The following is a 27,096-nucleotide window of genomic DNA, read 5'->3' on the forward strand; positions in this document are numbered from 1 at the left end:
TCCTGGATGAATGAACTATAAATTAGTGACTAATTGTAATTGCCACCAATTAATCACCATGGCCAAGGCTCGGTCAATTCCCACAGCTCCATTATCACCAGGGTGCAATAGTCTAGGATCCAACAGGGGCACAGGGAGTGCCTTGGTTTGGAGCGTTAACTGACCTAGTAACCCCAAGACGCAGCATGCGGTGTCTGTTCCCCGGCACGTAGACAGTTCCCCATGCAGGGAGGCAGCCGGGGTGGCTAGGCCAATGCAGCCAGACCATAGCTCACTTGGAGGACCCTAGCTTAAGAAAGGAACCAATTTATTTTGCAGAAGCTGAAACATCAAACTTCAGGACTTGGTGGGGGCGGGGTACTATGTCATGAAGTCTAGCCAACACTGTTGTAGTATAATGTCATTGCCCAGCATTGCAGACACCCAGCGGAGGAGACCAGCCTGTGACATTCACTGGGATGTCCCATCATAGGGCCCTTCATAGACCAGGAGCCCTCTCCTCCAGACTCTGTGGTGTGACTCCATGTTTCCACTTTTCACCTGAGCAAGGGTGAGCTCTGCACTCAAGGATCGGTGCACAAGTAGAATCCCTACCCAGGCTTGTCACGTCATCGGGACATTTATCCCTTGGGCTGGGCCCTGTTCTCAGGGCCAGGGGACAGGGCAGAGAAAACGACTACCCTCGTAAAGTTTGTATTTCGGAGGGAGAGAGAAACAAATGAGTGAGTACGATAGCGAGAGCTCTGAGAGAAATAAAATGCAGTGTGAAGGGGAGAGCGTGCTGGGGGGTGGCTGGGAGGGCCCCTCTGGGTGGGGGTCGTTGGAGCAGAGACCCGAGTTGGGAGGAGGAGCCCCAGGTGAAGATCTGGAAGGTGAGCCTTCCAGGAAGTGGAAACATCAAGTGCAAAGGCTCCTTAGAAGGAACGTTCTAGGAGGGAAGGTCAGACATTGGCCAGGGGCCTTCTGGGGCATGGCAGGGTTTGGACTTGGTTCTAATGGTGACAGGTTTCAGGTCTCCATTATTTCCCAGGAAAGGAGAGAGCACAGTGCCAGGAGGCCTGACTGGAGTTCCTGGGGTTGGGGACACGGGAACCAAGGAGGGAGAGGGACCCAAGGAGAATCAGAGTGACAATGGTCTGTCCCTCCAGACCGGTGATTCTCAGACGTGGCTGTGTGTGATCAGAGATGGGTCCCAGGTCCCCTGCCAGACCTACTGGGTCAGAATCTCCTGGAGGTGGCACTTGTTGGATGCGAGAGGTCCCGTGGGCGACACCCCTTGTCCCCGCCAGTTTGGAACCAGTTGAGAGATTTCACAGGAGTGAGGTAGATGGAGCTGCAATGTCAGTGGGTGACGGAAGAATATGGCAGCAGTTTGGCTGGTTGAGTGGGGTGACATGTCCCACCTGAGGGAACCCAGCTGCCCTGCTAAGCCCACTGCCTGCCGGAGTGGGCAGCCAGGTGGGTCCCAGAGAGAAGAGAGGATGTCAGAACGGACCCAGCCGGACACGTCCCTCCCACCCAGAAGGGCAGCGGGGGACGGAGAGGAGGCAAGTGGAGAGACGGTGGGACACCTGAGGCCAGGGCAAGGGGGTCCCATACACCCTCCAGCATCAGAAAAGGGAGCCCTGTCTTCTCAGAGTCCCATCGGATTTGGGAATTTGTATTCTAGACAGCGCACATCATCACACGGCCTATTTGAAGACTAGCTGGATACTAAGTCCTCGGTCAAAAAGGTCCCATTTGGAAGCCTGTCATGGTGCTGGAATCATAAAGAAGTTGACCTAAAGATTTGAAGAATTTGTTCGCTCATTCCTTCCTTCCTTGAATAAGTGTTGTTTGAGCTCTTACCGTGCGTTGGGCTCAGAGATGCTGATGAGTGACTTTGACCTAGAACACAGGCAGACACAGGAGATGGAGCAGATGATGAGAGAGGGGCCTGTGCAAGGCACAGTGGGCCCCACTTAAGGGCTGCCCGGGAGACGGCTCCGGTGATGGCCAAGCCACATCCTGGGGGGAAATAGAAGTTCAAGATTTAAGCAGTGGACAGAATAATGCTCCCCCAAAGAGGTCCATGTCCTAATCCCTGGAGCCTGTGACGGTCACCTATGTGGCAATGGGACTTCACAGGTGTGAGGAAGTCAGGGATCTTGAGATGGAGAGGTCTTCTGGATTATCCGGGCGGGGCCCAACCTAATCACCGGTCTTTAAGAGGGAGGCAGGAGGCTCTAAGTCAGAGTAGGAGACGGGATGAGGGAAGCAGAAGGTGGAGGGGCTGCAGGGGAAACTGGGAACGAGGAGAAAGCAGATTCTCTCCCAGGCCCTCCAGGAGGAGTCGGCCCTCCCCACCCACACCTCGAGTTTAGGATATTGGGCCTCCAGATCTGTAAAATAATCAACTTGCATTTCTTAATACACTAAGTCTAGGAGTGTGTTACAGCAGCCATAAGAAACACATACATCGTACTTTGTGTGATGCACCATTGTAGTGATTTAACTAGTTACCAGAGAACTTTTCACCAGAGGGGTAAAGTGATCCGAAGGCCCCTTCAGTGGGAAAGCGAAATGGATGCGGCAGAGATGTTTTCAGATAGAGGCCATACGACTGGGAGACTTGGGACGTAAGGGGTGAGGGCGGAGGGCGGTGGGCGTCCCTGGTCTCTGGCTCAGGGGCTGGGCGATGCAGTGCTCTAAGGCTAGGCACCCAAGAGGCGAGCCAGAAGGGTCCTTTATGCCACACAGGGGACATCATCTGGTGGATGGGATCAGGCACAGCTTAGGCTGGTAATGGCATCAGTCTCGGGAGAATAGGGGCCCTTTGCATGGGTCCCTGCCCACCGTGCCGCCTGAAGACAAACCCTCACCTGGAGCTGGTTCGCTGGACCCCTTTTCGGTGCCCTCTCCTCGTGAACCATTCTTGCAGGCTTCTGAGCTTGGACACAACACCTCCGGTCAGATTCTGACAGATTCATTGGTCCAATTGTAAATTAACCCAAGGCGATAATGGGTAACTCTTCAAAGGCAAAAAAAAAAACCCTCTTCTTAACATATTTCCTTCTTTTGTTCCATGCAGTGTTTTGGGTTTTTTTCCCCCCATGTTCATTTTTCTGTCCATTTTTTACATCTGTTTCATTGCATAAGCATTTTTCCCAGTGACTGCACACTTTTAGAGATCTTCCTTGATGGCTTTATAGTTTTCCACTGGGCGGTGTGCTGTAATCACTCATCTAACCCCCAATAACAGAACCCTCCCGTTGTGTCTGCCTTCATGTTACAAAGGCGACAGTGAGGCCTTTACTTACTAAGTATTTCCTACATTGGAGATTGTTGTCTTAAGATTAGAATTCGGGAAGTAGAGTTCCTGGGGCAAAGGAGCTGCACATCTTTTCCCCGGGTTTTTGTGTGTGTGTGTGTGTGTGGCAAAATAGTAACATAAACTTTAGCACCTTGCCCGCATTTAAGCGCACAGTTCGGTGGCATCAGGCACATTCATGCTGCTGTGTGACCGTCACCACTGTCCGTCTCCAGAACCCTTCACCTCGCAAAACTGAAAGACTGCCCCACTGAACACTAACTCCCCATTTCCCACCCCCCCACGCCCCTTTGTAGCCCCCACCCTACCTGCCGGCCCTGTGGCTTGGAGGGTGCACATTGTTTAAACTTTTTTATATAAATATGGTCAAACTGCCCTCCAGGGAGTTGATGTCATGCACACTCCCACCTGGGCACTGGTGGCCACTGTCTCCTTGAGAGCTTGGGGGTTACATTGTTTTTAAAACCTGGCCTTGGCTACTTTTTTTAAAACAACACTACCTCGCTGCCAGTTCCTGTTTTCGGCAGTTGCCCAGGACTCCATCCAGGAAGCTGCGCTGTTGTCTGAGTGGCCAGTTCTCGTGCAGCTGTGTCTTTCAGGCATTTGCGGGGTTTGGGTTTTATCGGTTACTCCGCCGGTAACCTCTCCGTTCTCCAGAGCCACGCTGACTCTCTGCTCATGTTTCTCTCTCTCTTGAGGGCAATACGACGCGCGGGCCCGAGTCCTCATTTGCCACATGACCTCCGTCCTCCAAGTGCCCTTGGGGGAGCTGGAGCTCCTTGAAGAAACGTTCCTTGAGAGCCTGAAGGAAACCAAGGAGGAGGAATCCGAGTAAGGAAGCCCTGTGGCCCTGGCCCCACCTGGCGGGAATTGAGACCTTTTCCAATAACAGTCCCCTCTTTCCTTTCCTGCCATTAAGAGACGGTGCACAGGGTGTCCCTGGGGCAGCCCGGACTCACTGAGGGGCCTCAGCAAAGTCGCTTCCCCCTCTGGGCCCTGTTCCTCATTCCTAGGACGAGGGGTTGAATGGATGATTGCTAAGGGCTTGTGACTAACACTCCGTGGCCCCGATCCCCTGCTTCCTACCAGGTTCTTGTCCATGGACCAGAGTGGCCTGGGTTTAAATCCCACCTCTGACATCCATCGGCTTTTTTTGACCTTGGGCAGGTGCCCCCACCTTCTCTGAGCCACAGGATTCTTACCTGTGTAACGGGAGTGAGGATAGAGTGCCCCCAGAGTGGTTGTGAAAAACGAATGTGATCACATCATAAGGTGCTTGGCCCAGGGCTGGCACAAAGGTGTGGGAGGTATGAGCCCTTCCCCACCCCCCGTGTACCCCTGCACCTGCCAGCTGTGGGGTGGCTTTGCCAGCTACTGAGTCTGAGTGCGTAGAGGGAAATTATCCTGGCACCGTGTCCAGTGCTCAGCTCTTTGCTAAACACCCTGCACAGGCTCCCAGAGCGACCAATCGATCCAGTCGCAGCCTAATCACCGGCTGCTCACACCAGGCACGTCTACCAGCCTTGAGTCATGTTGGGACACAATGACTGGCTCTGAACAGCCAGGTTGTACCAGCCCAGACCACCTGGGAATCTAGCCCCGAGGCCAAGTTCAGAACTGGAGCCGCCCCCTGCCAGGGTTTGGGAACACTGATAGTATCTCATGTGCCTTGAAATGAAGGAAACTCTCGGCTCTTATTTGCAAAGCCTGTTGTCAGAAAGAAATACATCACCCAGAGGACTCATTCTGATTATACGGGCAGTTAGATCAGGGTATACCCTGGGCCAATAACACAGCCCAGTTCTGCCATGTTAGACCTTGGACAAGTTAGTTGACATCTCTGGGCCTCAGTTTCCTCATCTGCAAAATGGGGATAATAATAGCACCCTGCTCATATGGTTCTTGGAGGTTTCAAATGAATCCATACATGTAAAGTGCTTCAAGCAGGCCTTGTACAGAATCACTAGTTGATGAACATCACTGTTTGCTGGAGTATCTGCTATCATTGCCGTTATTACCCCATAGGAGTCCTTTCCTCAGAAGAACACTCCACGCGTGGAATTTATAAATTCGGTGGTAGGGACTTTGGAGGCCTCTCAGCTTCTGTCCATGGTCTGCAGGAAGGATCTGAGACCCAGGAAAAGGATAGTGAGTGTTCAGCCTCGTTCTCAGTTGGATTCTGCTGCCAGGTGTCTGTGTGGCCCTGGGCACACTGCCTTCCCTCTCTGAGCAGTAGAGGCTGGCATTATCTGTCGGCTTCTTTTAACTCTCAGGTTTTGTGTTTCTGCAAGGTGAGCTTATCACTCGGCACCCCAAGGCGATCCTTCGCAGCTGGGGCTCAGGGTGTGACATGCCTCCTTTCTGTTCTCGGGTCCAGAGGTCATCCAGGCTTCCCCCACTTGTTGGATGACTTCACTCCTCTGTGCCTCGGTTTCTTCATCTCTGACCCGGGCATCATGGAGGTGGCTCCCTCATTAGACGGTTACAAGGATTAAATTAATGCATATCAAAAGCTTGGAAAAGTGCCTGGGACACAGCAGGCCTTGGAAAACGTTAGGGAGCGCACGCACTGCTGGAGGCTGACTCGGGTCACGTCACAGTGACATTGTCACTATCTAACTTTTATTGAGTGTTGACTAGATGCAGGCCCGAGCCGTCGCCTCATTCAGTGGTCAGAACAATCTCCTGAGGGTTTTGCAGGTAGAGAAACAGAAAGAGAAGGCAACATGACTCGCCTCGGGCCACGCAGCCGATCGAGGCACCGTCTGATTTTACCACCACGTCCAGTCTGATGGGCATCCCTCCAGGCCCAGCTGGACATCCCAGGTTCCCTCCTTAGTCTGAAGAAAGCAGTAAAGATAGTTCTTTTACTAGGGAAGTGTCTCTAAACTTCCCCGAGATAAGCTCTCTCTCTCTATCAAGGGAGAAAGGGATTAAAACAAAGAAGAGGGTGGTGGTGAGGACCGAAGGGTGAGGATAAATGGCAGGGAGTGACCCTGGTTTGTGGGACGGTGAGATGGGCAGCAGAGCCCCTTCTGGGGGCCCCTTCCCTGGGTGTCTGTGGCTTTGGCCGGGGATCTGCGTTTAGGCTTCAGCCTCTGTCTTTGGAAGACTGACACAGGACGCCAGCTCAGGGTCATTTCTGGCTTTCCAGAACCTCAGTGTGGCCATGACACGTAACCAACAAGCACTGTCAGTAACAGGAACAGGGTTTCCTTTGAATCGAAATTCATGCCCCGAATTCTTACATACAGGGCAAGTCGTCAATGTGACACAGAGCACATGTCTCCTCTTGTGCCTTAGATGTGGAAACTCAGACAGTTGAAGCGATAGCTGGAATTAAAGGCTCTGATGATTAATGATGGCCGGGAAAGCTCTTTATTTTATGTACAAAACAGTTCTTATGAACTTTCAAGTAATTACACGCACAAGGAAATAGACTGGCAATTCCGGTGAACATTACAAGACAGCGCCTTTAGCTAAATAAGGGAAATGATTACATCCTTTCTGACTCAGCAGATGTTTAGAAACATTTAAAGAATAACACAAAGCAGGATACTAGAGATTAGAATATCCATCTTTGTCAAATGGATTTGATGTACGACCATTCATACCTTTGAATCAAACAGGCTCAAGAACAAATGCAATATATTTACTTTTCAATTACTTTATTCCCTGGAGGCTGTGGTCTCCCCCGCCACAAGCCCAGCCACCTGAGCTGACTGTCCAGCAGCCTGGCCATGCAGATGCCGCTGCAGGAGTGGTCTGGAGGGGGACCATTCTGAGAAATGTCAAGTGCACCCGCTCAGAAGTTCCACTATATTCTTAAAAATAGGTCTGTAGTAATCATTAAAGTTTTATACATTGCAGCTTTGGCTACTATCGCAGGATTTGGGGTTTTTTAATAACTTTTTTAAATTACAGTTTACATGCGGTATTATGTTGTATTGATTTCAAGCACACAGCACAGCGGCTAGGCAATCACATACTTTACAGAGCGTGTCCCTCAATATTTCCAGGACGCATCTGGCACCGTACGTAGCTATGACAACCAGGATTTCCTTCTCAATGGTGACTGGCCTGCACTCTGTTCCATGTCCCCCGATTTTCCTAGATGTGGGCAGTGAGTGGGGGACAGATCTCTGCAGCAAGGGTTTCTGGCTGATCCTGGCCAGGAGGACTCAGGTCTGCTGGAGAAACCTTGTCTGCGCACCCCTCGGGTCCCGTGCCCAGGGCCGGCAGCGGAGGGTGGAGAGTGAGAAGGGCTTGGCCTGCGCCCTGAAGGTCTGGCCCTGCGGTTCTCAGACTTGAGACAGAGCAGGTCCCTGGAGAGCTTGTGACAGGCAGCTTCCTCACCCTCAGGCCCACAGCTTCTGGCCCAGGAAGCTGGGCTTTGAATCCCGGGGGTCCTCATGCACTTGATGCAAAGCCCACTCTTCGAAAATGGATGGTCTGCAAGTGCAGGCTGCTTCCACCTGGAGGCTTAGAGGACCCAGAGTCAGGGCATTCAAGTAACCTTGGGGCTGGAGCAGGCTTCCTGGAGGAGGTGACGGTCCACGGATGTTCTTTGAGAAGTTCCTTGGCAACAGAGGGCCTTCGGGAACAGCACTGAGGTGCAGAGACAGTGGCCTGTGGGAAGTCCGTGTGCCCCGAGGGCAAAGGGTAAGTTAGGAAGAGATGGGCAACCAAACAACCCCAAACCAACTCACAGAAACAGAGAACAAAGGGACGGTTACCACAGCGAGGGGCGGGGGGCAGGTGAAAGGAGGAGGGGAATACAGTCAATAATATTGTGACAAGTGTGCACAGTGGGGTGGTCATGTGGTAAGCTATAAATATCTCAGATCAGCCCTGGCTGCTGTAGCTCAGTGGATTGGGTGCAGGCTGTGAACCAGAGGGTCCCTGGTTTGATTCCCAGTCAGGGCACGTGCCTGGTTTACAGGCCGGGTCCCCAGTGGGGGTGTGTGAGAGGCAACCATACACTGATGTTTCTGTCCCTCTCTTTCTCCCTCCCTGCCCCCCCTCTAGAAATAAGTAGATGAAATCTTTTAAAAAAATGTCAGATCACTGTATGGTATATCTAAAACTGATATAACCAACGTAACATTGTATGCCAACTATACTTAAGTTAAAAAATTATTATTACTTTTACAGTGATGAGCAGTGAGTCTGTGGAGGAAGCAAGCAAGTTGCGGAGGGCTGGGGGGGAAACGGCATTCTCAGGGAAGAGAGGGGGCCGGGAGGGGGAGGGCGGCAGACAGTGGTGGCCGAACTCCCTGCCTGACCTTGGTCACTATGATGGTGCTGTCACGTGCCTCCATTTACAGTCCCCAAGTGAGAAAACAGGCTCGGAAAGAGCTGGGTGAGCCCGCGGGGTCACGGCAGAGCTGGGCTCCAGTATCTCTGCCCCAGACGGCCAGCCTTTCCCAGGTGGTGCACGTTGAATGAGACGATGCTGACTCCCAGGGCCCCTGCCTGTCCCCTTGTGTGTTCCCATTGTATGTCCTCGACAACTTGAATTTTTGCTCCGGCCTTGACCTCTGCCAAAAGCAACTCCTTTACAGCCTTCCTATCTTTGCCCTGATTAGTGCTAGCAGTTAAGGGCCAAAGTATATCTCTTGTGTGTAGGAGGAAACTATCGTTAATGACGAACGCCATGATAATAGCAACAAACATATCAGACGATTACAACACTCCAGTGTTGTATCTGGATTACTGCCTACAGCTCCCACAATACCCCTGGGAATTAGTGTCATTATTATCTCCGCTTGTTGGATGAGGATGGGGCTCTCTCCATCAGGATGGTCTTTGCCGCATTAACAAATGACCTCCAAATCTCAGTGACTTAGAGCCACACAGGTGCATTTCTTGTCTGTATGACATGGCCCCTGCTGACCAGCTGTGGCTTTGGTCCACACTGTCTTGGTTCTGGGTCCCAGGCTGACAGCGTGACCTCTCTCTCTGGAACACCGCTGTTCTCAGAGCAGAACAGGAGACTTATCAGTCTCCTGCACTGACTCATAGGTTTTGCCAGCAGCCACACATTCTTCCCACCTACGTTTCATTGTGGTTCAGTGGGGAGGGCTGTGCACACTTCCTGTGGGGAGACCGGGGCAGGGAGGGCTAATGGGGACTCAGTGAGCGGTGGGTGACACACCAGCACCCCTGCCGAGGAAGCGCTCAGCCCATGCCGACAGGGCTGGAGTCCTGACCTCCCAGGTGCTTCCTTGCCCTCCACCTTCCACTCGGCTAGAAGTGTGCGGCTCCGAACACCTCACACCGCACGCCAGATACATCTCAGGCAGGGAGATCAGGGGCCTGTGACGTGTGTGGAGACTGTCATCCCTGGTTACCACTTCTCCGCAGTGAAGCATCCGAGCAGGGCCGTGCCAGTCCGCCCAGCAATTGCTCAGGGCAAAAGTTGGCTGAGCTGAGCTAGCAGGACCCCAAAAACCAGAGCAGATCCCCGAATACCCAAGTCAGGCCCTGGTCCTTTTTGATGACTGGAGGGCGACTCTATGTCCCACCCTCAGGGGTGGCTCTAGAGGGAAGGGATGGGAAGGAGACAGGTATTGGTTCAAACCGCCTTATTCTGCTCACCGGCACCTGGCGCCCAGAGGGTCCCACATGTTGTCCACTCTCAGACAACGAGTGTGGATTGAGTGGAGGAAGAAGGAATGAATTTAATCCTCACAAACCAGCTACCTTAAGAGGTAGATGTTATTATCCCCATTGTACACAGGAGGAAACGGGCTCAGGAAATGTGGGGGCCAGTTTGTAGGCGCTCACGCCGGGCTTTGTGGATGTTCTCTTCCCTGACCCCCCAGCACCCCCCCAGAGGTGGCACTATTAGCCCTTCCTCCGAACAGGGGGACAAAAATAATGCTGCTTCTGGGAGAAGCTCTCCCACGTGAGACACACAGTGTGGCAGCTGGCGTGCAGGAACCCCTCAGTAAACATTAACCACTCCTCTTTTATGGTCCCCGTCTGCTATCGGTCCTCACACCAAGTTGTCCAAACTCCAACTTCAGGTCAGAGTTTGCACTCATAGGGACCTCCCCAACCTGCCCTTGGTCCTGCCCCGAGTTGTCCCAAAGCACCGAGGACTGGGTGTCCCACAGGAAAACGGGGCTTAACGATGCTCTTGAGCCCTCGAGATGGTTACGCGCAGGGCTCACAGGCCCCAGTTCACTCTAAAGGCTTCCCTTCTGCTGCATGTGCAGCATTTGCATTTCATGTCTGAACGACTCTAGCTATTGCCCCAAGGCCAAGGTCTCCAGGGCAGGCATTTCTCTAGTAACTCACCTTTGAAATGATTATTCTGAAGGATATTGGTCTCCAAATATCCCAGAAGGAGACTGAGCTCCGATGTTGAGGGGAAGGGAAGGAAGGAGGGAGGCGGTGGAGTCTGTGATTCTACCTGGTCCTCATCCGGGTCCACCTGCTGAAAGATCATTTTTGTGCTTCTTTTACTATTATCGTCATTTTCTTGTCTTTTCATTATTCAAATTGCAACCCTGTTAGGATGGATCCTTTGGGTAAGTAGCGCATCCCACGCACTGGGATTCCCCAGGTTTTTAAAAGCATCGATGGGCCCAGGGTGACGTGGTACCTTGCTCTGAATGACAGAGTATCCAGCACTGCTCCCAGATAGGGGTTGGGGAGATGGGGAGGCCTCAGGGGGTCCCAGGCACAGCTGACCCTAAAGACCAACCTCTCCTTCCCCAGAACGGCCGAGGCGTCCAGGAAGAAGAAAGAAAACCGGAGGAAGTGGAAGCGCTATCTCCTGATAGGCCTGGCGACTGTCGGAGGCGGGACAGTGATCGGTAAGGCCAGCTCGAGGGGAGGAGGGGGCACGTGAGTCTGCACAGTGCGGAGTGAGGAACGGTGTCAGTCTGGAAGTGGAGAGGGCGGGAGACGGGCGGGACGGTGCCCCTGGGCACATAGTAGGTGCTCCTTCCACAGTGTATTCATTCATGTTATTAGAAGCCTCCGTAGAAGCTGGCTGGCAGCTGATGGGGGAAGAACCCAGCAGGGCACATCCGCACTCCCGCCTTTATGATGCTTTCCTTACAGGTGTGACCGGGGGTCTGGCTGCCCCTCTTGTTGCTGCTGGGGCCGCCACGATCATCGGCAGTGCCGGGGCAGCAGCTCTGGGCTCGGTGGCCGGCATAGCTGTCATGACCTCGCTGTTCGGTGCCGCCGGAGCTGGCTTGACGGGTAAGTTCCAGAGCAGTGCGGGGATGTGAGGGGTTTTCAGCCAGGGCAGCCCAGCCTCTGAAGGACACACCCAGATTCTTCCCGGTGACACTGAAGGCTTCCCAGGAGACAAAGGAGGAGCACGTGGCTTTTCTCATGCCAGTTCCGGCCCTATTAGAACTGGGCAAGAGCTTGGCACAGGTCGGTGTGAGGGCTGAGTCTGAGAAACTGCACCTCATGCAGACTTCCTGAGAAGGGGCTCTGCTTGGGAAGTTTCCAGACGGGCCTCCTCGGAGACCTTTGAGCTTCCTCGTGTAAGAGAGCACATGGCCACCCTCCATGTACCGGCATCTTTTGGGGGAGTTTCCCCGAGTCATGCATCAGCAGCCTCCGAGTCCCACAGAGGTCGCTGTCCCACTCTTCAGGAGGCATGTCACTCTCTGCACTGAGGATCTTGGTCAGTCTGATCCCCTTTTACTGAAAGGAGCACAGTGGACCCCCAAAGTCTGTGGACAGGAAAAAGGACCTGGAACCAGCTGAGTCAGGACAGAGCGGCGGTTACACGCCTGGGTCCTCTGTTCTACCCCAGCTCTGCACTCGGGGGTCGGCCAGCCTGTGGGAGCCTCTTACTCTCTTCCATAATTGGGGACAGTAATGGCACCTACCTTAATGAGTTGAAAAATGAGACATTTGTCCTAGGACAGGGCACACGGTCGGCACTCACTGTGCACAATGCGAGCCCAGGGAGCCCCCCCTGACGAACGTTCCCGGGGTCCACGGTCGCCTCCATTCCCATTCGTGTGTCTGGGTCTTCAGGGTACAAGATGAAGAAGCGTGTTGGGGCGATCGAGGAGTTCACGTTTCTGCCTCTGACGGAAGGCAGGCAGCTGCGCATCACCATCGCCATCACGGGGTGGCTGGCGTCCGGCAGATACCGTGAGGACCGGGGCAGAGGATGTTGAGGGGGGTAGATGTCGGCTGAGCTGGTCGTGGCCAGACCCTGGCCTAGGCTCTTGCCTGTATATGTTTTTAGAGGGTGGGGAGGGGAGCCCCACTTTGCAGAGGAGAAAACAGGCTCAGAGCAGTGAGGAGCCTGTTTCCCATGTCCATCTACTCACCCAGCCACCTGTCGTCCCTCCATCTGTGGTCCCCTCATCTAACTGTCCGTTCACCCGCCCACCGATCTATCCACACGTCCATCCATCATCCATCCAGCCAGCCGTCTGTGCATCCTGCTACCCACCCAGCCACCTACCCGTCCATCTGTTCACCCACCCTTCCGCCTCTGCATCTATCTGTCCAGCAGTATGTGTAGGGCACTACACACTGTGTGCCGGCCCCCGAGCCAGCCCCCAGGCATTCAGTGACAGAGTTGCAGCTTCCGCTCCCGTGGAACACCTGGTCTGAGGCAGCAGACAGACGGCTAAGCAAGTGACCATCACAGAGAGCTTTGTGGGCAGCACAATAGGGGAAGCACAGAGCATCTCTTTGGAATTCGGGAAAGGTTCCTGGAGGAAGTGACCTTCAGGCTAAGGGTTGACTGGGAATCAGCTGGATAAAGGAGCAAGAAGTGCACCCCAAGCCAAGGGGCAGCATGTACAAAGGCCCAGTGGCGCAAAAGAACCGAAAGGAGCACAGGCTGCCGGAGCAGGGAGCTAGGAGGCAGAAGTGTGGGCAGGGCCAGAGCAGATCACACAGGAGCAGGTGAGGCCAGGAGTTTGAATTTGTCCTGAGAGCAGGTGGAAGACAGCAAAGGACTTAAGCACACAGGTGAGAGAGATCAGTATGCCTTGGCTGTGTGACCTCACTCAAATTACTGAACCTCTCTGTGCCTCAGCTCTTCATTTAGAAAGTGAACAGCTTACATGTTCCTGCCTTTCAAGGTACTTACAAAGATTCAGTTAAACAAGATAGCGTATCAAGGGCCCCTGGTTTCTAACTGGCATTCCACCAGCATAGTTCCCTTTCCTGCTCTAACCTGAACAGGTGTGTCCTCCACCTGGTGGCACCGAGGACTGACGGCATGACCCGCTCCCTGCCTGGCCCACACATCCCCAGCGTGAGGCCCAGCACAGAGCTATCACTCAGAGGGAGGTGAGGGTGGGCCGGGGAATCCTGGGCACGCAGCCAGGCGCACATGCTCAGAGCCCCCCAGTTCCCAGATCTCAGGGACCCGAGGGCGGAAGCCATGGGTCGTCTAAATGACCCAAAAGAAAGCAGCAAGTGAGAAAGCCAGGTCGCAGAGGGCCTGCATGTCCACTGGAAGGTGACACTGTCCTCAGGGCAGGGAGGGGGCCAGGAGCAGGGAGAGGGAGGCAGACAGTGGTGGCCATACTCCCTGCCTGACCTTGGTCACTGTCACTATTCTTCCATTTACAGTCCCCAAGTGAAAAAACAGGCTCAGAAAGAGCTGGGTGAGCTCACGGGGTCACTGCAGAGCTGGGCTCCAATACCTCTGCCCCAAACGACCAGCCTTTCCCAGGCGGTGCACATTGAATGAGACAATGCTGACTCCCAGGGTCCCTGCTTGTCCCCTAGTGCATTCCCATTGTATGTCCTCGACACCTTGATGCCAGCTTTAATGCAGGACATCAAAAGAATGCCACTTTCCTATATAATAGTTCACACTTAATTCTATTAACTACTCTGTAAAGGGAGATAAGTATTAATCTCCCCACTTCACAGACAAGCAAAGTGAGGCTCAGGGTGGCAGAGTGATGTGCCAAGGTCACCCATCTAGTAATGAATGCAGGAGTTGGGACTCGAACCCCAGCCAGCTGACTCTTAGGGTAGTGCCACACTCTATCTGGGTGCTCCATCCACTCCGCTCACAGCTCCCACTCATCGGCAGGGGTGGGCCTGTTGTCTGCCCCTGAGGGTGAGTGGTCCCCGGTCTGGGAAAGTGAGGTGGGGCATCCTCTGGCACAGACAGGGGAGACCCCACCCACCCATGTCCTCCCAGGCACCTTCAGCGCCCCGTGGGCCACCCTGGCACACAGCCGCGAGCAGTACTGCCTGGCCTGGGAGGCCAAGTACCTGATGGAGCTCGGCAACGCCCTGGAGACCATCCTCAGTGGCCTCGCCAACATGGTGGCCCAGGAGGCCCTAAAGTACACCATGTTGTCTGGTAAGTCTCCCTGTCCCCACCGCCAGCAACATGCCCACTGCTCCCAGCCCACACTGGTACCATAGCTTTGCACCGCAGGGGCCCCACTGAGCCAGGCGCTCTGCTGGACGCTCAGAACACAGAGGTTAAGACCACATTCCTGTCTGAGAAGCGCAGCGGGGCTGAGAAGTTTGTGGGAGGAGACGGGGACAGCCGGTCACGTTACCACACGATGTATCATCCACCCCAAAACTCAGCGACTCAAAATAACACTCGTTTATCCTAATAGCTCAGGAGCCATGAGGCTTCACGGGGCTGACCTCTGCCAGGCTTGCTCATGCATCTGAGGGTCAGCTGGCTGTCCACTGATCTAGGCTGGCCTCATCTGGGACAGCCAGGGCGACGTGGCTCCATTCTCCTTGTCTCTCGCCCTCCTGGGATCAGCAGGCCAGCCCACACCAGTGGTGGAGTGCGGGAGAGGCCAGCCTCCATGCACAAGTCTGTCTGAGGTCTCACGTCTCGTAACATCTCATCGGCCGAGCCCACTCTGGATGGGCAGGGCAGGGGCAGGTACCTGGCAGAGTGATGAGGCCAAGTGGGAGGGTGCCGGGTGGAGTGACTACTTGGGACCATCTTTGGAAGCTCACTCATGTCAGATGCCCGAACAACAGGGATCTGGTCCGTGGGTTTGACACGCGTGAGCTTCCACTTTCTCCTGTGGCCCTGAGCGGTTTGACAGCCCTTGGAGAGCCCACAGGTCCCAAGTGAGAGACACTGTGTGCACTCGCTCGGGCAGCCATTAGCCAGCCTGCCACTTCCTGACAAGGACCCCCACCGCCCACATCACTCCCATGTCACCTTCCCAGGCATCGTGGCTGCCCTGACCTGGCCGGCCTCACTCCTCAGTGTCGCCAGCGTCATCGACAACCCCTGGGGGGTGTGTCTCCATCGATCCGCAGAGGTCGGCAAGCACCTGGCCCACATCTTGCTCTCCCGGCAGCAGGTACCTGGGAATGGCTGTGGTGGGGACCCAGCAGGGAAATGACGGGGCTGGCTCGTGTGTGGGTGTCGGCCCTAAAGACATCTGTGTGGAGGTGGCCCAGTGGCTTTGGGGAGTGGGTGGTCTTTGCTGCTCCTCCAGTTCGAGTCATGGAAGCATTCTGGGATAGACCAGTAAGAGGTCTAGGCTGTGCATCCCCAGCAGGTGACTAGGTGAGAACTGAATAACTGAGGCACCTGCAGGGATAGACGAGGCCAGGTGTTTCTTCCCGGAAGTATAGAGCGACCCTCTGAGCACATTGTCAGTGGTCCCAATGCCAGGGAACGTGGTCCGGGTTACACCTGCATTCCAGACAGTCGGAGGCAGGAAAGGGGGGTGAAGGGTGTACCTGGATGTCACATCTGTTGCTTCCCTTCGCGTCCTTGGCCAGGACTCAGCCCTGTGGCACCATCCCTAGCTACCGGGGAGTTAGAGAAACTCAGTCTTTGGCTGGGTAGCCCGAGAAAACTCAGGAGTTCTGTCACCAAGGCCATGGGGGTGGGGGGCGGTGCATGGGCGTCGGGAGATGGAGCGCAGCCTTCGCCACCAGTGTCCTGCAGAACCGGAATGCACGTCAGCAGTTTTCTATGGTGGTAAGGGAGGGGTGCAGGTGGGGAGGGTGGACACATTTACTGGCACAGAAACAAGGAGAAGGAATAGACTGGTGAGACCAGACGACCTTTGGACTCATCTTCGCCTTCCCTGCCCTTCCAAGTAGAACTGGTACCAGACACCCCAGATAACTTCCTTTTTCTTATGAGTTGCCTTTTCTACAGATTCTTTAGTCAGGAAGTTCCTCCTTATGTCTAACTCACTGCCTACTCTTGTAATGCAAGACCGACATTTCCGGTCCCACCTGCCTGTCTAGAAACAGAACAGCTGACCCTGCCATGTCACTCTGCCTTTTTTTCCTGTTGCATCCTGGGGTACCTTCCACTCCCCTCCCTGGCTCCAGAAAGGCCCCACTTCACTGCAGTCTTTTGCCATGAGGTGGGTGAGTCCTGTCTCTAGGGGCAGAAGAGACCAGCAGCTGGATAATTGTGTGAGGTGGAAGGGAATTAACCCAGCTGCCTCTTAGCCCCAAGGCAGCTGGCTCCGCAGTCAGGTGCGCCCTGCATGAACGAGGGCCGGGAGTGGCACACACACCATTCATTAAGGTCAAGGCAGGCCCTGGGGAGTGTGTGAGGGCCGCCCTTGTCAGGGCTGAGGCTTTGCTAGAAGTGGCTGGGTCCCATCCCAGACACGTGTGTCCTTTTTCCCTCAGGGCCGGCGACCTGTCACTTTGATTGGCTTTAGCCTGGGAGCCAGAGTCATCTACTTCTGCCTGCAAGAGATGGCTCAGGAGAAAGGTGAGTCTGGCTTATTGTCACAGGTGAAAACCCTTCCCAAGTTCACCCCCTAGTCCAGAGGTTCAGGAGAGGAGTCGTGAGTCTTGTGACAGTGTTCTCAGTTTTGAGAATAGTTCACTGTTTCAAATACTTTGAAGACAGACAAAATCGTTAAGTCATTTGGAAAATTATGTATGTTTTCTGTATCTAAATTAGAGTGGATGCGAGACAGTCCTATAATAATGACATTGGCCTTGGCATGCTGATGCATGCTCTTGAATGGGAAGGCAAGGAGCGGGATGAAAAGTTCAAAATCAAAGTGTTGGCAGAGGCATGTGCACTCTGCAGGCTCTCAGGGCGTCTCGGCCGTGTCTCCTCCCGGTACTGGCGGCTGCCGGCCGTCCTTGGCACCCCCAGGCTCACAGACACATCACCCCAACCTCTGCCTCCGTCGTCATACTGCCTTCTCCTTTCCGTCTTCCCTTCTAAAGTCACTGCCATTGGGTTTATTTCGGGCCCACCAAATCCAGCATGATCTCATCTCAGGATCATTAACTAATACATTTGCATAATTTAATGGTAGCTGCCAAGACACCTTTTCCATAAAAGGTCTTGCTCACAGGATCCAGGTGGACATGTCTTTGGGGGCAGGGCCCCATGCAACCCGCCACAGGTACCTCTGGGCGTGTGTCGGGCCCTCCAGGGGCATACTTTCCCAGCCAGGCATTGGAAAGCCTCGGGTGGGTGAGGTCTCCAGGGCAGAATGCCGGCTGGGGGCAGGTCTGTCAGCAGAGGCTGCCGTAGGAGGGGGCTGGGGACTGAGATGCAGAGCTTGGAGCTAGTGGTCCCCTGTTTGCATGACCCAGACTAACCTCTCTCCTGGTGAAGCGCAGCAGCAGCAGGGCCTGATGGCAAGAGAAGGGATTGAGATGGGGCAGCCTTGTCCTGAGAGCAGAGGGCAGAGAGAGAGGCTGGAGTGATGGCCAGCACTATTACTCAGGGTAATTTCAGATGCGTCTCGGAGCCTCAGCTTCCCCGCTTATAAAATAGAGTTAATAATTCCCACCCCACACGCTTCTTTTGAGGAGCAAGCGAGGGACCCCACGTAAAGTATTTTTGCAAATCGTAAAACCCATCATTAACTACATTCAGCTCAAGGATGTCCATTGGCAGCTTCTGCTCTTCAGACTATCCGCCAACCTAAGGCTACCCCTGAAGATGTCCACTGGCCACTCTCCTTGGTTGGCCCAGTGTGTGACCTGATTGCTGACCAACTGCTAACAAGCAGGAGGGGCGGGAATGTCTGCCGTTGTCTGGACCCGAGAAACAACGCAATGAGTCGGGGCTGACTGGCATTATTTTCAGTGCTGACGTCACCAGCGGGCATTGGAGAGACGCTGGAGCTCAGGAGCATGATTTCTTCCTGTTCTTTATCTTTTGCGTAAGTGACTGAGGATCAGAGCTCTTTTCTTGGTTGCAAAGGCAAGGTAGACATGCCGTCCTTAGCAGTCACTATGGAGGGTGCCGAGCCCTGTGTGTGAGCCCTGCAGTGGGCCTCCCGGCTCCTCTGTGCCATTTCGGAGGACCCTAAAGCCCCCTGTAGCTTCCAGCCACCTCCTTGGCACATCAGTAAGCAGTGGGGAGGCACCTCTATCCTATTTCCAGTAGCTTTGAGTAACCTGGGACCGCCATGCAGAAGGGCCTGGGGAGCTAGCTCTGAGCTGTTCCAGCGGGAGTTCCAGCCTGCTGCGATCAGAGGTCAGGCAGTGACCACTGGGGAGACAGGGCTGAATCCAGAGCTCTGGTAAAGGTGAGCTTCCGTTTTTACCGGGGACAGCATTGTGCCTTCCCTTTCTAAGTACATACTCCCTCCTCCCCAGCATCAGCTGAGACAGAGCAAGTCAAAAAGCCATCCCTTACCTGCCTCTCCTGTTCTACCTGCCACAGATAATCCACCTGGGACCTTACAGCCCACTGGGAGGAGCCCCTGGGTACCCACACCATGTCTCCACCCTCAGCCCTTCGTTCCCTCCAGTAAATGGCTGTGTTGAGCTGCAGCAACACCACTGACCGAGTCCTACTACACAACACCATGTTCTCTGTTCCTGCAGCTTTGTGCAAATAACGTCGAATCTCTGCTGGGAAAAATAGGGACACTGTCTCTTACATGGAACCCAGTCTCTGCTATAAAAATGTGTGGGTTATAGAGAGGCAGGATGAGTGTATCAGTCAGCTACTGCTGCAGTGATGCCGCATAACAAACCACCCCCAAACTCAGAGGGTTATGACACCAAATAGTTGCATGCCCAGGATCTACAGCTTGTCTGTGGTTCAGTTACTCTAGAATAGCCTCTGTTTCTGGCTATGAGTTGGGTAGGGGTGGCCCCAGACTGCGGGCCGGGCCCAGATCTGCACCACATGCCTTTGTCCTGTTCTTGTGAGGCTGAAGAGGCAGCGGTCACCAGGGCTTGCTCTTCTTCTCGTCCATCACCAGAGTGCCAGAGCCAAGTCAAACCACTCATGTGCATTTAAGACCTCTGCTCCTGCAATATTTACTAATATTTTGCATCAGTTACTTATTACTGCAAACAACCTATCCACACACAGTGGCTAAAAACATTCTGCATCAGTTTTTATTACTGCAAGCAACTTATTCAAACATGGTGGCTTAAAGCACCAATAACTGATTATTTGTCACAGTTCTGTGAGTGGACTAGGCAGCCCCTCCCCTGGTTTCGCTCATGCAGTGGCAGACAGAGCTGGAACGCCTGGGAGGTCCAAGGCAACCTCACTGCCTGCCCAGCCATTGGTGCTGGCCATCACCCAGCATGCCTCAGTCCTTCCCCAGACCTCTCACACCCTCCATAGCCCCACCTGACCTCCTTCAAGATGGCGAGAGTGAAACCGGCACGGCCTCGTAAGGCCAAGATTCCAGAACATATCACTTCTGCCACAGTCTTTTGGTTAAAACCAGCTGCAGGCCTGATCAGATTCAAGGGGACAAAGTGAGGAATAGATTCCTCTTCTGGGCGGGAGAAGGGGCAAAGAATTTTTGGCAATTTGTAATCTTCCTCGTGGTCTGCTTGCCAGAGCAAGTGATGGTGAAGCCCTGGGTCAGTGTTGTGGGGCAGAGAGCTCCGCCCACAGCAGGGCCAGAGGGGAGTGAGTGGTTGCCAGGCAGTAATCCAGATGCTAAGACTAACCCGGACTCTCGCTGGGGGAAAGGAAAGTGTGGGCTTCGTGATCATCTGAGACCTGGGTCTGAGTCCTGCCTCTGCTCAGCTGGGCGGCCTGGATGAGGCCAGGAGGCAGCCTCGCTGGACATGCATCTCTCCATTTGCAACAAAGATTCATGTCGCCTCTGGGCCGTGGCAAATGCTGGAGAGCGTGGAGCCAACCCCATGCTGGGTCCTGGTCAGCACATCCTCTAGCAGCACCCTTCGGGTGGAAGTTGCTGCAGGTTCAGGGGGTGGCTACAGACTCCCCTTGCTCTCCAAAGCTGCTCCCCCCCGGGAGGGGGCTCTTGAAAAGCTGTCATTCTCTGTGCTGTCATCCTTTTGTCCCTTTCCTCATCACCTTTCCCCCGGCCCATGCAGCAGACCATCTGACCGTCTGCCAGGCTCCTCATTACCGAGAGTGATGTGATCTTATGAATAGGACTGAGTCTCAATTTAGAGGAGAAAGGCACATCTTTGGCTGCAATTAGCATAAAGTACATGTTAACGTCAGATCACTAATACAAGCCAAATCTTCAGCTCCCTTACGGATCCAGCTGAATTAATTACCATTTTCTGTTTGGCTGTGGCAATCGGAAATGAGTTCACCCGTGAGCTGCCTCCAGAATGTGAGGCTGGAAACTGGAGGGAGGAAGGGAAGATAGAGGAACTTGACTTTGGGTGAGGGATTCAAGCATGTGCTGCTGCGCTCCTGGGCCAGGTTCTAATTCACCATGTACGGGGCCAGGTACTAAGCATGTCCATGCAGGGTCTCAGTCAATTACACGGCAGCCTTAGGGGCATGTTCTCCCGGCTTCAAGACTCAGAAAACCGTGGCCTCATGGGTATGACATGCAAGTCCTAAGTGCCAGAGCCAGGACTTGTGCACAGGGTGGCGTTCTACTTTGCAGAGGACCTCGACCTTGAACAATGGTCTGGGGTCATTCAGTGGAGCTGGCGGGAAAGGACTGACCAGAGGGTGAGTCAGCAGGACTGAGACAGGCTTCTCTGGAGGGCCTAGGAACATTAGGTTTAGTGTTTCTGTAGCTGGTGAGAGGGGACTGAGGTGGAACGGTAGAAAATGGCTGGGCAGGAGTCTGGCACAAGGTCTCCCAGGCCTGGCGAAGGAGTCCGACTGGTGCAGTCCCCGTATGGAGGAGTAAATGAGTAGTTGAGTGGGTCCTGTGGGCAAAGGAGCCGGGGAAGGTCGGCCCCAGGCAGCCTGTAGTTCATCCACATGGGCATACTCACACACACACTCAGATACATGGGGCAGCGACTCACCCACCCCAGGGGCCTCCAACAGCCCCACCAGTCTCCAGATCAAGTGCAGACTTCTCAGGCTGACTTACAGCCCTGCCCATGAGCGACCTTCTAGCATCTCCTCCCATCCCTGGGCTCCAGCAGACGGAGGGAGCTCCATTTCCAGACAGACTGCATTCTCTCTCCACCTTTTCCAGATACTCCTGCTCATTTTTCAGGTTTCGCTTTGTCTGGAAGCTTTCCCTCCAATAATAATACTAGATTCCAACAGTAGATTATTAACAATAATAGATTCCAATAGCAATATTAATAATCATAGCAGCAGTAGTGATGGTTGCTCTGGAGTTAGGGCAGCTGGTTTGAAGCCCAGACCCACACCAGGCAAGTAACCCAACCTCTCCGAACTCCAGGTGATTGGGCGAAACACGGTACGCGAGTGGTAACGGTATCGGCACAGACGTGGCTGTGAGGATGAGACACAGCAGTGCCTTCAAGTGCTGGCAGATAGTGAGAGCCCAGTCATTTTTAGTGAACATTTATATTATGCTAGGAACCATCTTACGCTTTCTGAACAGGAGCTGGCCCATGAGAGTGCCCCACAGACTGGTGACATGGGCCAGTGGACAGAGTTGAGTTAAAACCGGCCTCCCCAACTCCCCTCCCCGGGGACCGGGGCCTGCGGTTGCCTTCAGAGCCATCTACCACCTTCCTCCTCAACAGCCCCCTCCTACATCCTGGCCTCATGCAACCAATGGGGCATCTGCAAGTCTCCACCTGGCCATGGCTGTGAATGAATTATTCACTCTTTGCCCAGAGCTGCTATTTCGCATCTAATTCATCCCAGCTCCCCCTGTCTGGTTTCAGGCAGGCCTGCTTGTTTAACACCCAATTAATCTGCACACAGGGGAGACCCTCTCCTAATTGCATGAAAGCTGTCATTATCTGAGTTAGGGGATGTGACAGAGGAATTACTGCAATGCATTTGAATCCACTAATTGTTTTCTGGGGGCCCTGGAGACCCAATGGTGAAATGCAGGGATGAATCCCGCTGGTGACCGGAACACGCGGCCCTGCCCTCCCCTCCCCGCCTTACTCCCTCCCAGCTGTGGCCCATCTCCCTCCCCCTCTTACCCAGGAACCGCTGCCTGTAGAATTAACCACTTTCACCACTCCGTCTTCCTTTGCGGAGTGATGTCCCAAAGATCGGGGGTCACTGCTCTGCAGATGTGCCACTACTCACTAGGTGCTCCTGGCAGCTGCCCTGCCCCTCCCTCAAGCTCAGGGTGGTCAGCTTCCTTTCAAATGAGTTCAGGTCTCGCAGAACGGCTGTTGGGGTCAGCAGTGACACGTGTCCATCATCTGAAAAGCACCTGACACAGAGCAGGTGCTCACTGAGGGAGCCCTTGCTGTTTTTCCACAGCCAGTTCTAGGGCAGCCACTTGGTTGGGGCTGATGCCCTTAACCTGTGTGTCCTGGGCTTAGGTGGACACCACTATGTCCACCTCTTCAAGCCTGTAAGGACTTGGCCTAGGAAATAGAAGGAGTCACAAGAAGCCAGCCCTGCAGGACAGGGTTAGACGCTCGGTCAGGCTGCCAGGCCAGCCGGCTCTGCTCCACTCGTGTCTCCAGGCAGGTGGCTGGGTTGGCAGAGGTGCAGCAGGGGCTGGACCACACTGCACCATGCGTCGTCCTACAGATGTGCGTAGCATCTGCGCAGCTTTCTCCATCTGTTCCTGGGGTTCTCAGAGCAACCAGGCCTCCAGCTCAGATGCGCCCAGGCTGGGTAGGAAGGACTGACTCCCAGCAGGAATCGCTTGCTTTCTGGATGAGTATTTAAATGCTTGGTGTGGCTGAGGAATCTTCAGACAGAAATAGACCCAGATTCAACTGAAGCTTCCTGAGACCCCTGCCACCTACTTGCCTGGTTGATTCATTCTATCATCACCTTGCCAGCTAGCGATTCTGGGGCCCTTACTATGTGCCAGGAGCAGCTAAATATTTCACGTGCCTTATATGATTTAATCCTTGCAATAATCCTATGAGGTTCTGGCTGCCCCCATTTTACAGATGAGGAAACTGAGGCTTACAGAGGCATAGTCACTAGCCCATGGTTACAGGACGAGTCAATGATGATGCTGAAATTTGGATCCACAGTGGCTAACTCGGGCTCTTATTGGTGACTTGGCCCCTAATCCTCAGAGCGACCTATGGCCAGGATAATTAGTGATGTGCAGTGTGGAGCCACTGGGATTATTTGGTTGCAAGTCCTGAGATTTCCATCAGCTGTGCTTCCTGCAGCCACACCCAGAGCTTCTCTCTGCCCAACAAGGAAAACTGGGGGTTCAGGGTAACCCCATCTGCCTAGGCCCAGCACCTGGGCCTTCATACCTATTCTCACCCTGCAGAATGCTGTCCCGCCTTCCCGACCCGCAGCCTGGAGCCAGCTCAGATGCCCCCTTCAACATATGCTCAAAAATCCCGTGGAAGGAAAACTCAGATTTGGAAGCATTTTTTTAAACCCTCATCTGAGTACGTGCTCATTGATTTTTGAGAGAGGGGGAGGGAGAGAGGGGGGAGAAAAACACAGATGTGAGACAGAAATATCGATCAGCTGCCTCTTGAATGCACCACAACTGGAGACCAAACCCACAACCCAGGCATGTGCCCTGACTGGGAATCGAACCTATGACCTTCCTGTCTGTGGGATGACGCTCCAATCAACTGAGCCACACTGGCTAGGGGGGATTTGGAAGCATTTTGAAAAGAAAAGTTGTTTCTTGCAAAAAAGCGTAAATTGGTTAGACTGCAGAAAGCCTGGCTTGCCAAATTACACACCCTCACCAGGCCCTGGAAGGGAAGACACGTTCACGATGACCAGGATTATGGAGTTTTCATCAGTTTGTTCCCGGTGGAAGAGCAGCCCTTTCCTCCCAAGGTTATTTCCCAGGAAGCCACGCAGGGCACACAGTCTCTTCAGATGTCAGCCTCCCGGGGACAGAGTCGTTCCCATTAGTGAGTCAGCAGCTCATGGAAAGTGCTGTTCCCTCCAGGAACCAGAAGCAGACAGGGTGACCCTGTTATGTTCCTTTTGCCTCGGACAGAGGGTAGAGTGTGGGGTTGGCGTCGGCCACCCTGGGATGGAACGTCTGTACGGATGCCCGACGGCGGTCATTTTATTAACTCTGATCCTCAGTGTCCTCGGGAGGCAGGTGTCATGCAGCCCCTGGTACAGACGCATGGACCGCTGGGCCTCCGAGCCCAGGGTAGTTGCCCAAAGTCAGAGCAGGAAGGTGGCAGACCTGGGACTCCCACCCAGTGCCTGCCCCCTAAGTCTGGGTCATCCTGCCTCACCCGGCCGCCTCCTGCCCTGCCCGACCCTTGGGCTGGCTGCGTGTTTCAGCCCTCACCACACTGTTGTGGGCTCCTGCTCCTAAGTCTCCGGCCCCCCGCCAGGGGGTGTTTAGCTTCAGGACAGGCACTGCCTTTTTGGTTCCCCTGCAGCCCAGGCCTTGGCCCAAGGGAGACATCCAGTAAGCACATGTTAGTAGTTGATTCATTAACGAGGGCCGGGAGGGCAGACATGGCACTTGATGTGAATGCCACCTGCAAAAGGTCGTGCCTGAGGCTATGGGTGGTGAAAGGCTTGAGCTGCCTCAGCAAAGTAGAACCCACAGCCCCTGAGACCTGGGTCAGCTGCTTGGCCTAGGGCATAAGCACCCCCAGTGACCCAGGGCACCGGGCCACTGCACTTCCGGACTGCCCGGCAGGCAGGACTGGGCATGTGCACACCCCACGCAGTGGTGTGCCCACTCAAAACCAAGACAAAAGTGCACCTGTCATATGTTTGTGCCTTTGGGCAGGAAATGGATGTAGCCAGAATTCCCAGAGATGAACGGTCTGCTTCTGAGAATGGCCCATCTGCCAGTACACAGGGTCCATTTGCTTTGGGAGTGACTGACCCTCTGACCAAGGCTATTTCTGGCCCCAGCAGGTGGCGAGGACAGGGGGGGTGCCTGATGCCAGGAAGAGCCACTATGCAAGTACTCACTGGGAGACTCTGGGCCTCAGACCCCAGCAGACTGTTCGTTCTTCTGTGTATTTGCTTTATAAGGATTTCAGAAATTAAATAGTTACAAAGTGAGCTCAATTCCAGCCAACGCATAGTAGGTAGCTGAACCAGGAAATGGCCACATGAACCAAGAAAGCAGCTCCCCTTCAGCTGGCTTCTGCATTTGCTCTCCTCTTCATTCCCAAAAGATTTGGAGGGAATTAATTAGAGGCATCACATATTGTCTCTTCCCAGTCGCCCTGTCCACACAGTTGGAAAGACATCGTGAGATGAGCCAGCTTGCATGTCAGTGTGTTCATTTAGCAAATAGAAGCCTGAAGGGCTGCTGAACTGCAGGCACTGGGGCCCATTAATTAAGGCAACCTTGGCTCCCCCATCCCTTCTCCATCTGTAAGAAGCCTCCATTCAGGCACTTTTCCCCGTGTCTTCAAGGTACAAGGGGCCGTGGCAATCAGCTGAGAATGATGAGCTGAAAGAAGAAACACTGGACCCAGAATTTAGAAGCCCGAGTTCAAGGGCAGACTCTGCTAGTTACATCTGGGTGACCTCTAAGCTTTAGGCCAGTTAGTAAAATGGGATACTGATGCTGCTCAGAAGGGTTCTGGGACCTAATCATGACCATTTATTGAACACCTACTATGTCCCAGGCACTGTGCTACACTAAGCACTTGGCATATTTTCTCTCTTTTAATGTGCAGTGAACCCTAAAATATAGGTACCCGACACTGCTGTTTTACCAAGGAAGAGGTTGAGGGTAGGGACAGTGTCCCCGTCCCTCTCCCCTGTGTCACAGCACCTGGTATGGGACTTGGCACAGTGATGTCCCTAGGGTGGACCACATAGCTGGCCTTTCAGTACAGCAGAAGTGACAACAGTGCATGATGGCACATGGTCGACCCTCAGTGAGTCACGGCTCCTTTCTTCCTCTCTCCATTACTGTGTCCAGATGGGTCCACCCCAAGGCTGCAGCGCTCACCGTGTCTGAGCGCGCTGAAAACTGCACTGTCCTCAGACGGCCTGGGCTCCAGGGAAGGAATGAGTCAGCAGAAATTAGAATTCATTTGCTGCTTTCATCTAAATGAGCAGGGTCTTCCCAAGAAGCTGGGCCAGGGATTATGCCAACTCCCTTTGAAGGCATTTTCTTCCTCCTGGGCTCCGCAGGTGCCCTTGATGCTGGCACCCTGATGGCGCCCTGAGGGCTGCAGTACCTGCCTGGCCAGCATGTCCCCAGGTCTGGTCCTAGGCTTTTCAGAAACACGATCTTACTACCCATTTTGCTCTCTGAGCTCATCAGAGCCCCATTAAGCAAACGCACAAGAGACAGCATTGGAACCTGAATGCTGGTTCTTTTAGGCCCACCGGTCACTGCAGATGGAGCAGGTGCCCGCACTCACTGCCCAGGCCCCCGGGAAACAGCATGTGCCAGAGTCCCGTTGGCCAGTGCAGGGGAGGGAGGGAGTGGTCTCCAGAAACATTTCCTGATGACCGTCCCAGTCTGTCTTTGGGACAGATCTCTCTCTAGTGACCACCCCTTCCCTCCTGGCCCTCCCTGTTCAGAATTTTGTAT

The 27,096-nt window shown here is 54.0% G+C and overlaps 1 protein-coding gene across 11 annotated transcripts in view; it reads left to right on the forward strand.

Moving 5' to 3' along the window:
* TMCO4 (transmembrane and coiled-coil domains 4) overlaps positions 1-27,096 on the forward strand; it is a 73,443-nt gene that overhangs the window by 25,593 nt on the left and 20,754 nt on the right. For all 11 annotated transcript variants that reach the window (XM_053660192.1, XM_037140088.2, XM_053660184.1 and 8 more), the window contains 7 exons: positions 4,009-4,141; positions 11,039-11,136; positions 11,387-11,530; positions 12,326-12,445; positions 14,472-14,636; positions 15,482-15,618; positions 16,919-17,003. In XM_053660192.1, coding sequence (XP_053516167.1) covers positions 4,009-4,141; positions 11,039-11,136; positions 11,387-11,530; positions 12,326-12,445; positions 14,472-14,636; positions 15,482-15,618; positions 16,919-17,003 — 882 coding nt within the window. The remainder of the gene's footprint in view (positions 1-4,008; positions 4,142-11,038; positions 11,137-11,386; positions 11,531-12,325; positions 12,446-14,471; positions 14,637-15,481; positions 15,619-16,918; positions 17,004-27,096) is intronic.

This window comes from Artibeus jamaicensis, unplaced genomic scaffold (genome assembly GCF_021234435.1).
Source record: "Artibeus jamaicensis isolate MK-2021 breed Jamaican fruit bat unplaced genomic scaffold, CSHL_Jam_final scaffold_847, whole genome shotgun sequence".
Taxonomy (NCBI): domain Eukaryota; kingdom Metazoa; phylum Chordata; class Mammalia; order Chiroptera; family Phyllostomidae; genus Artibeus; species Artibeus jamaicensis.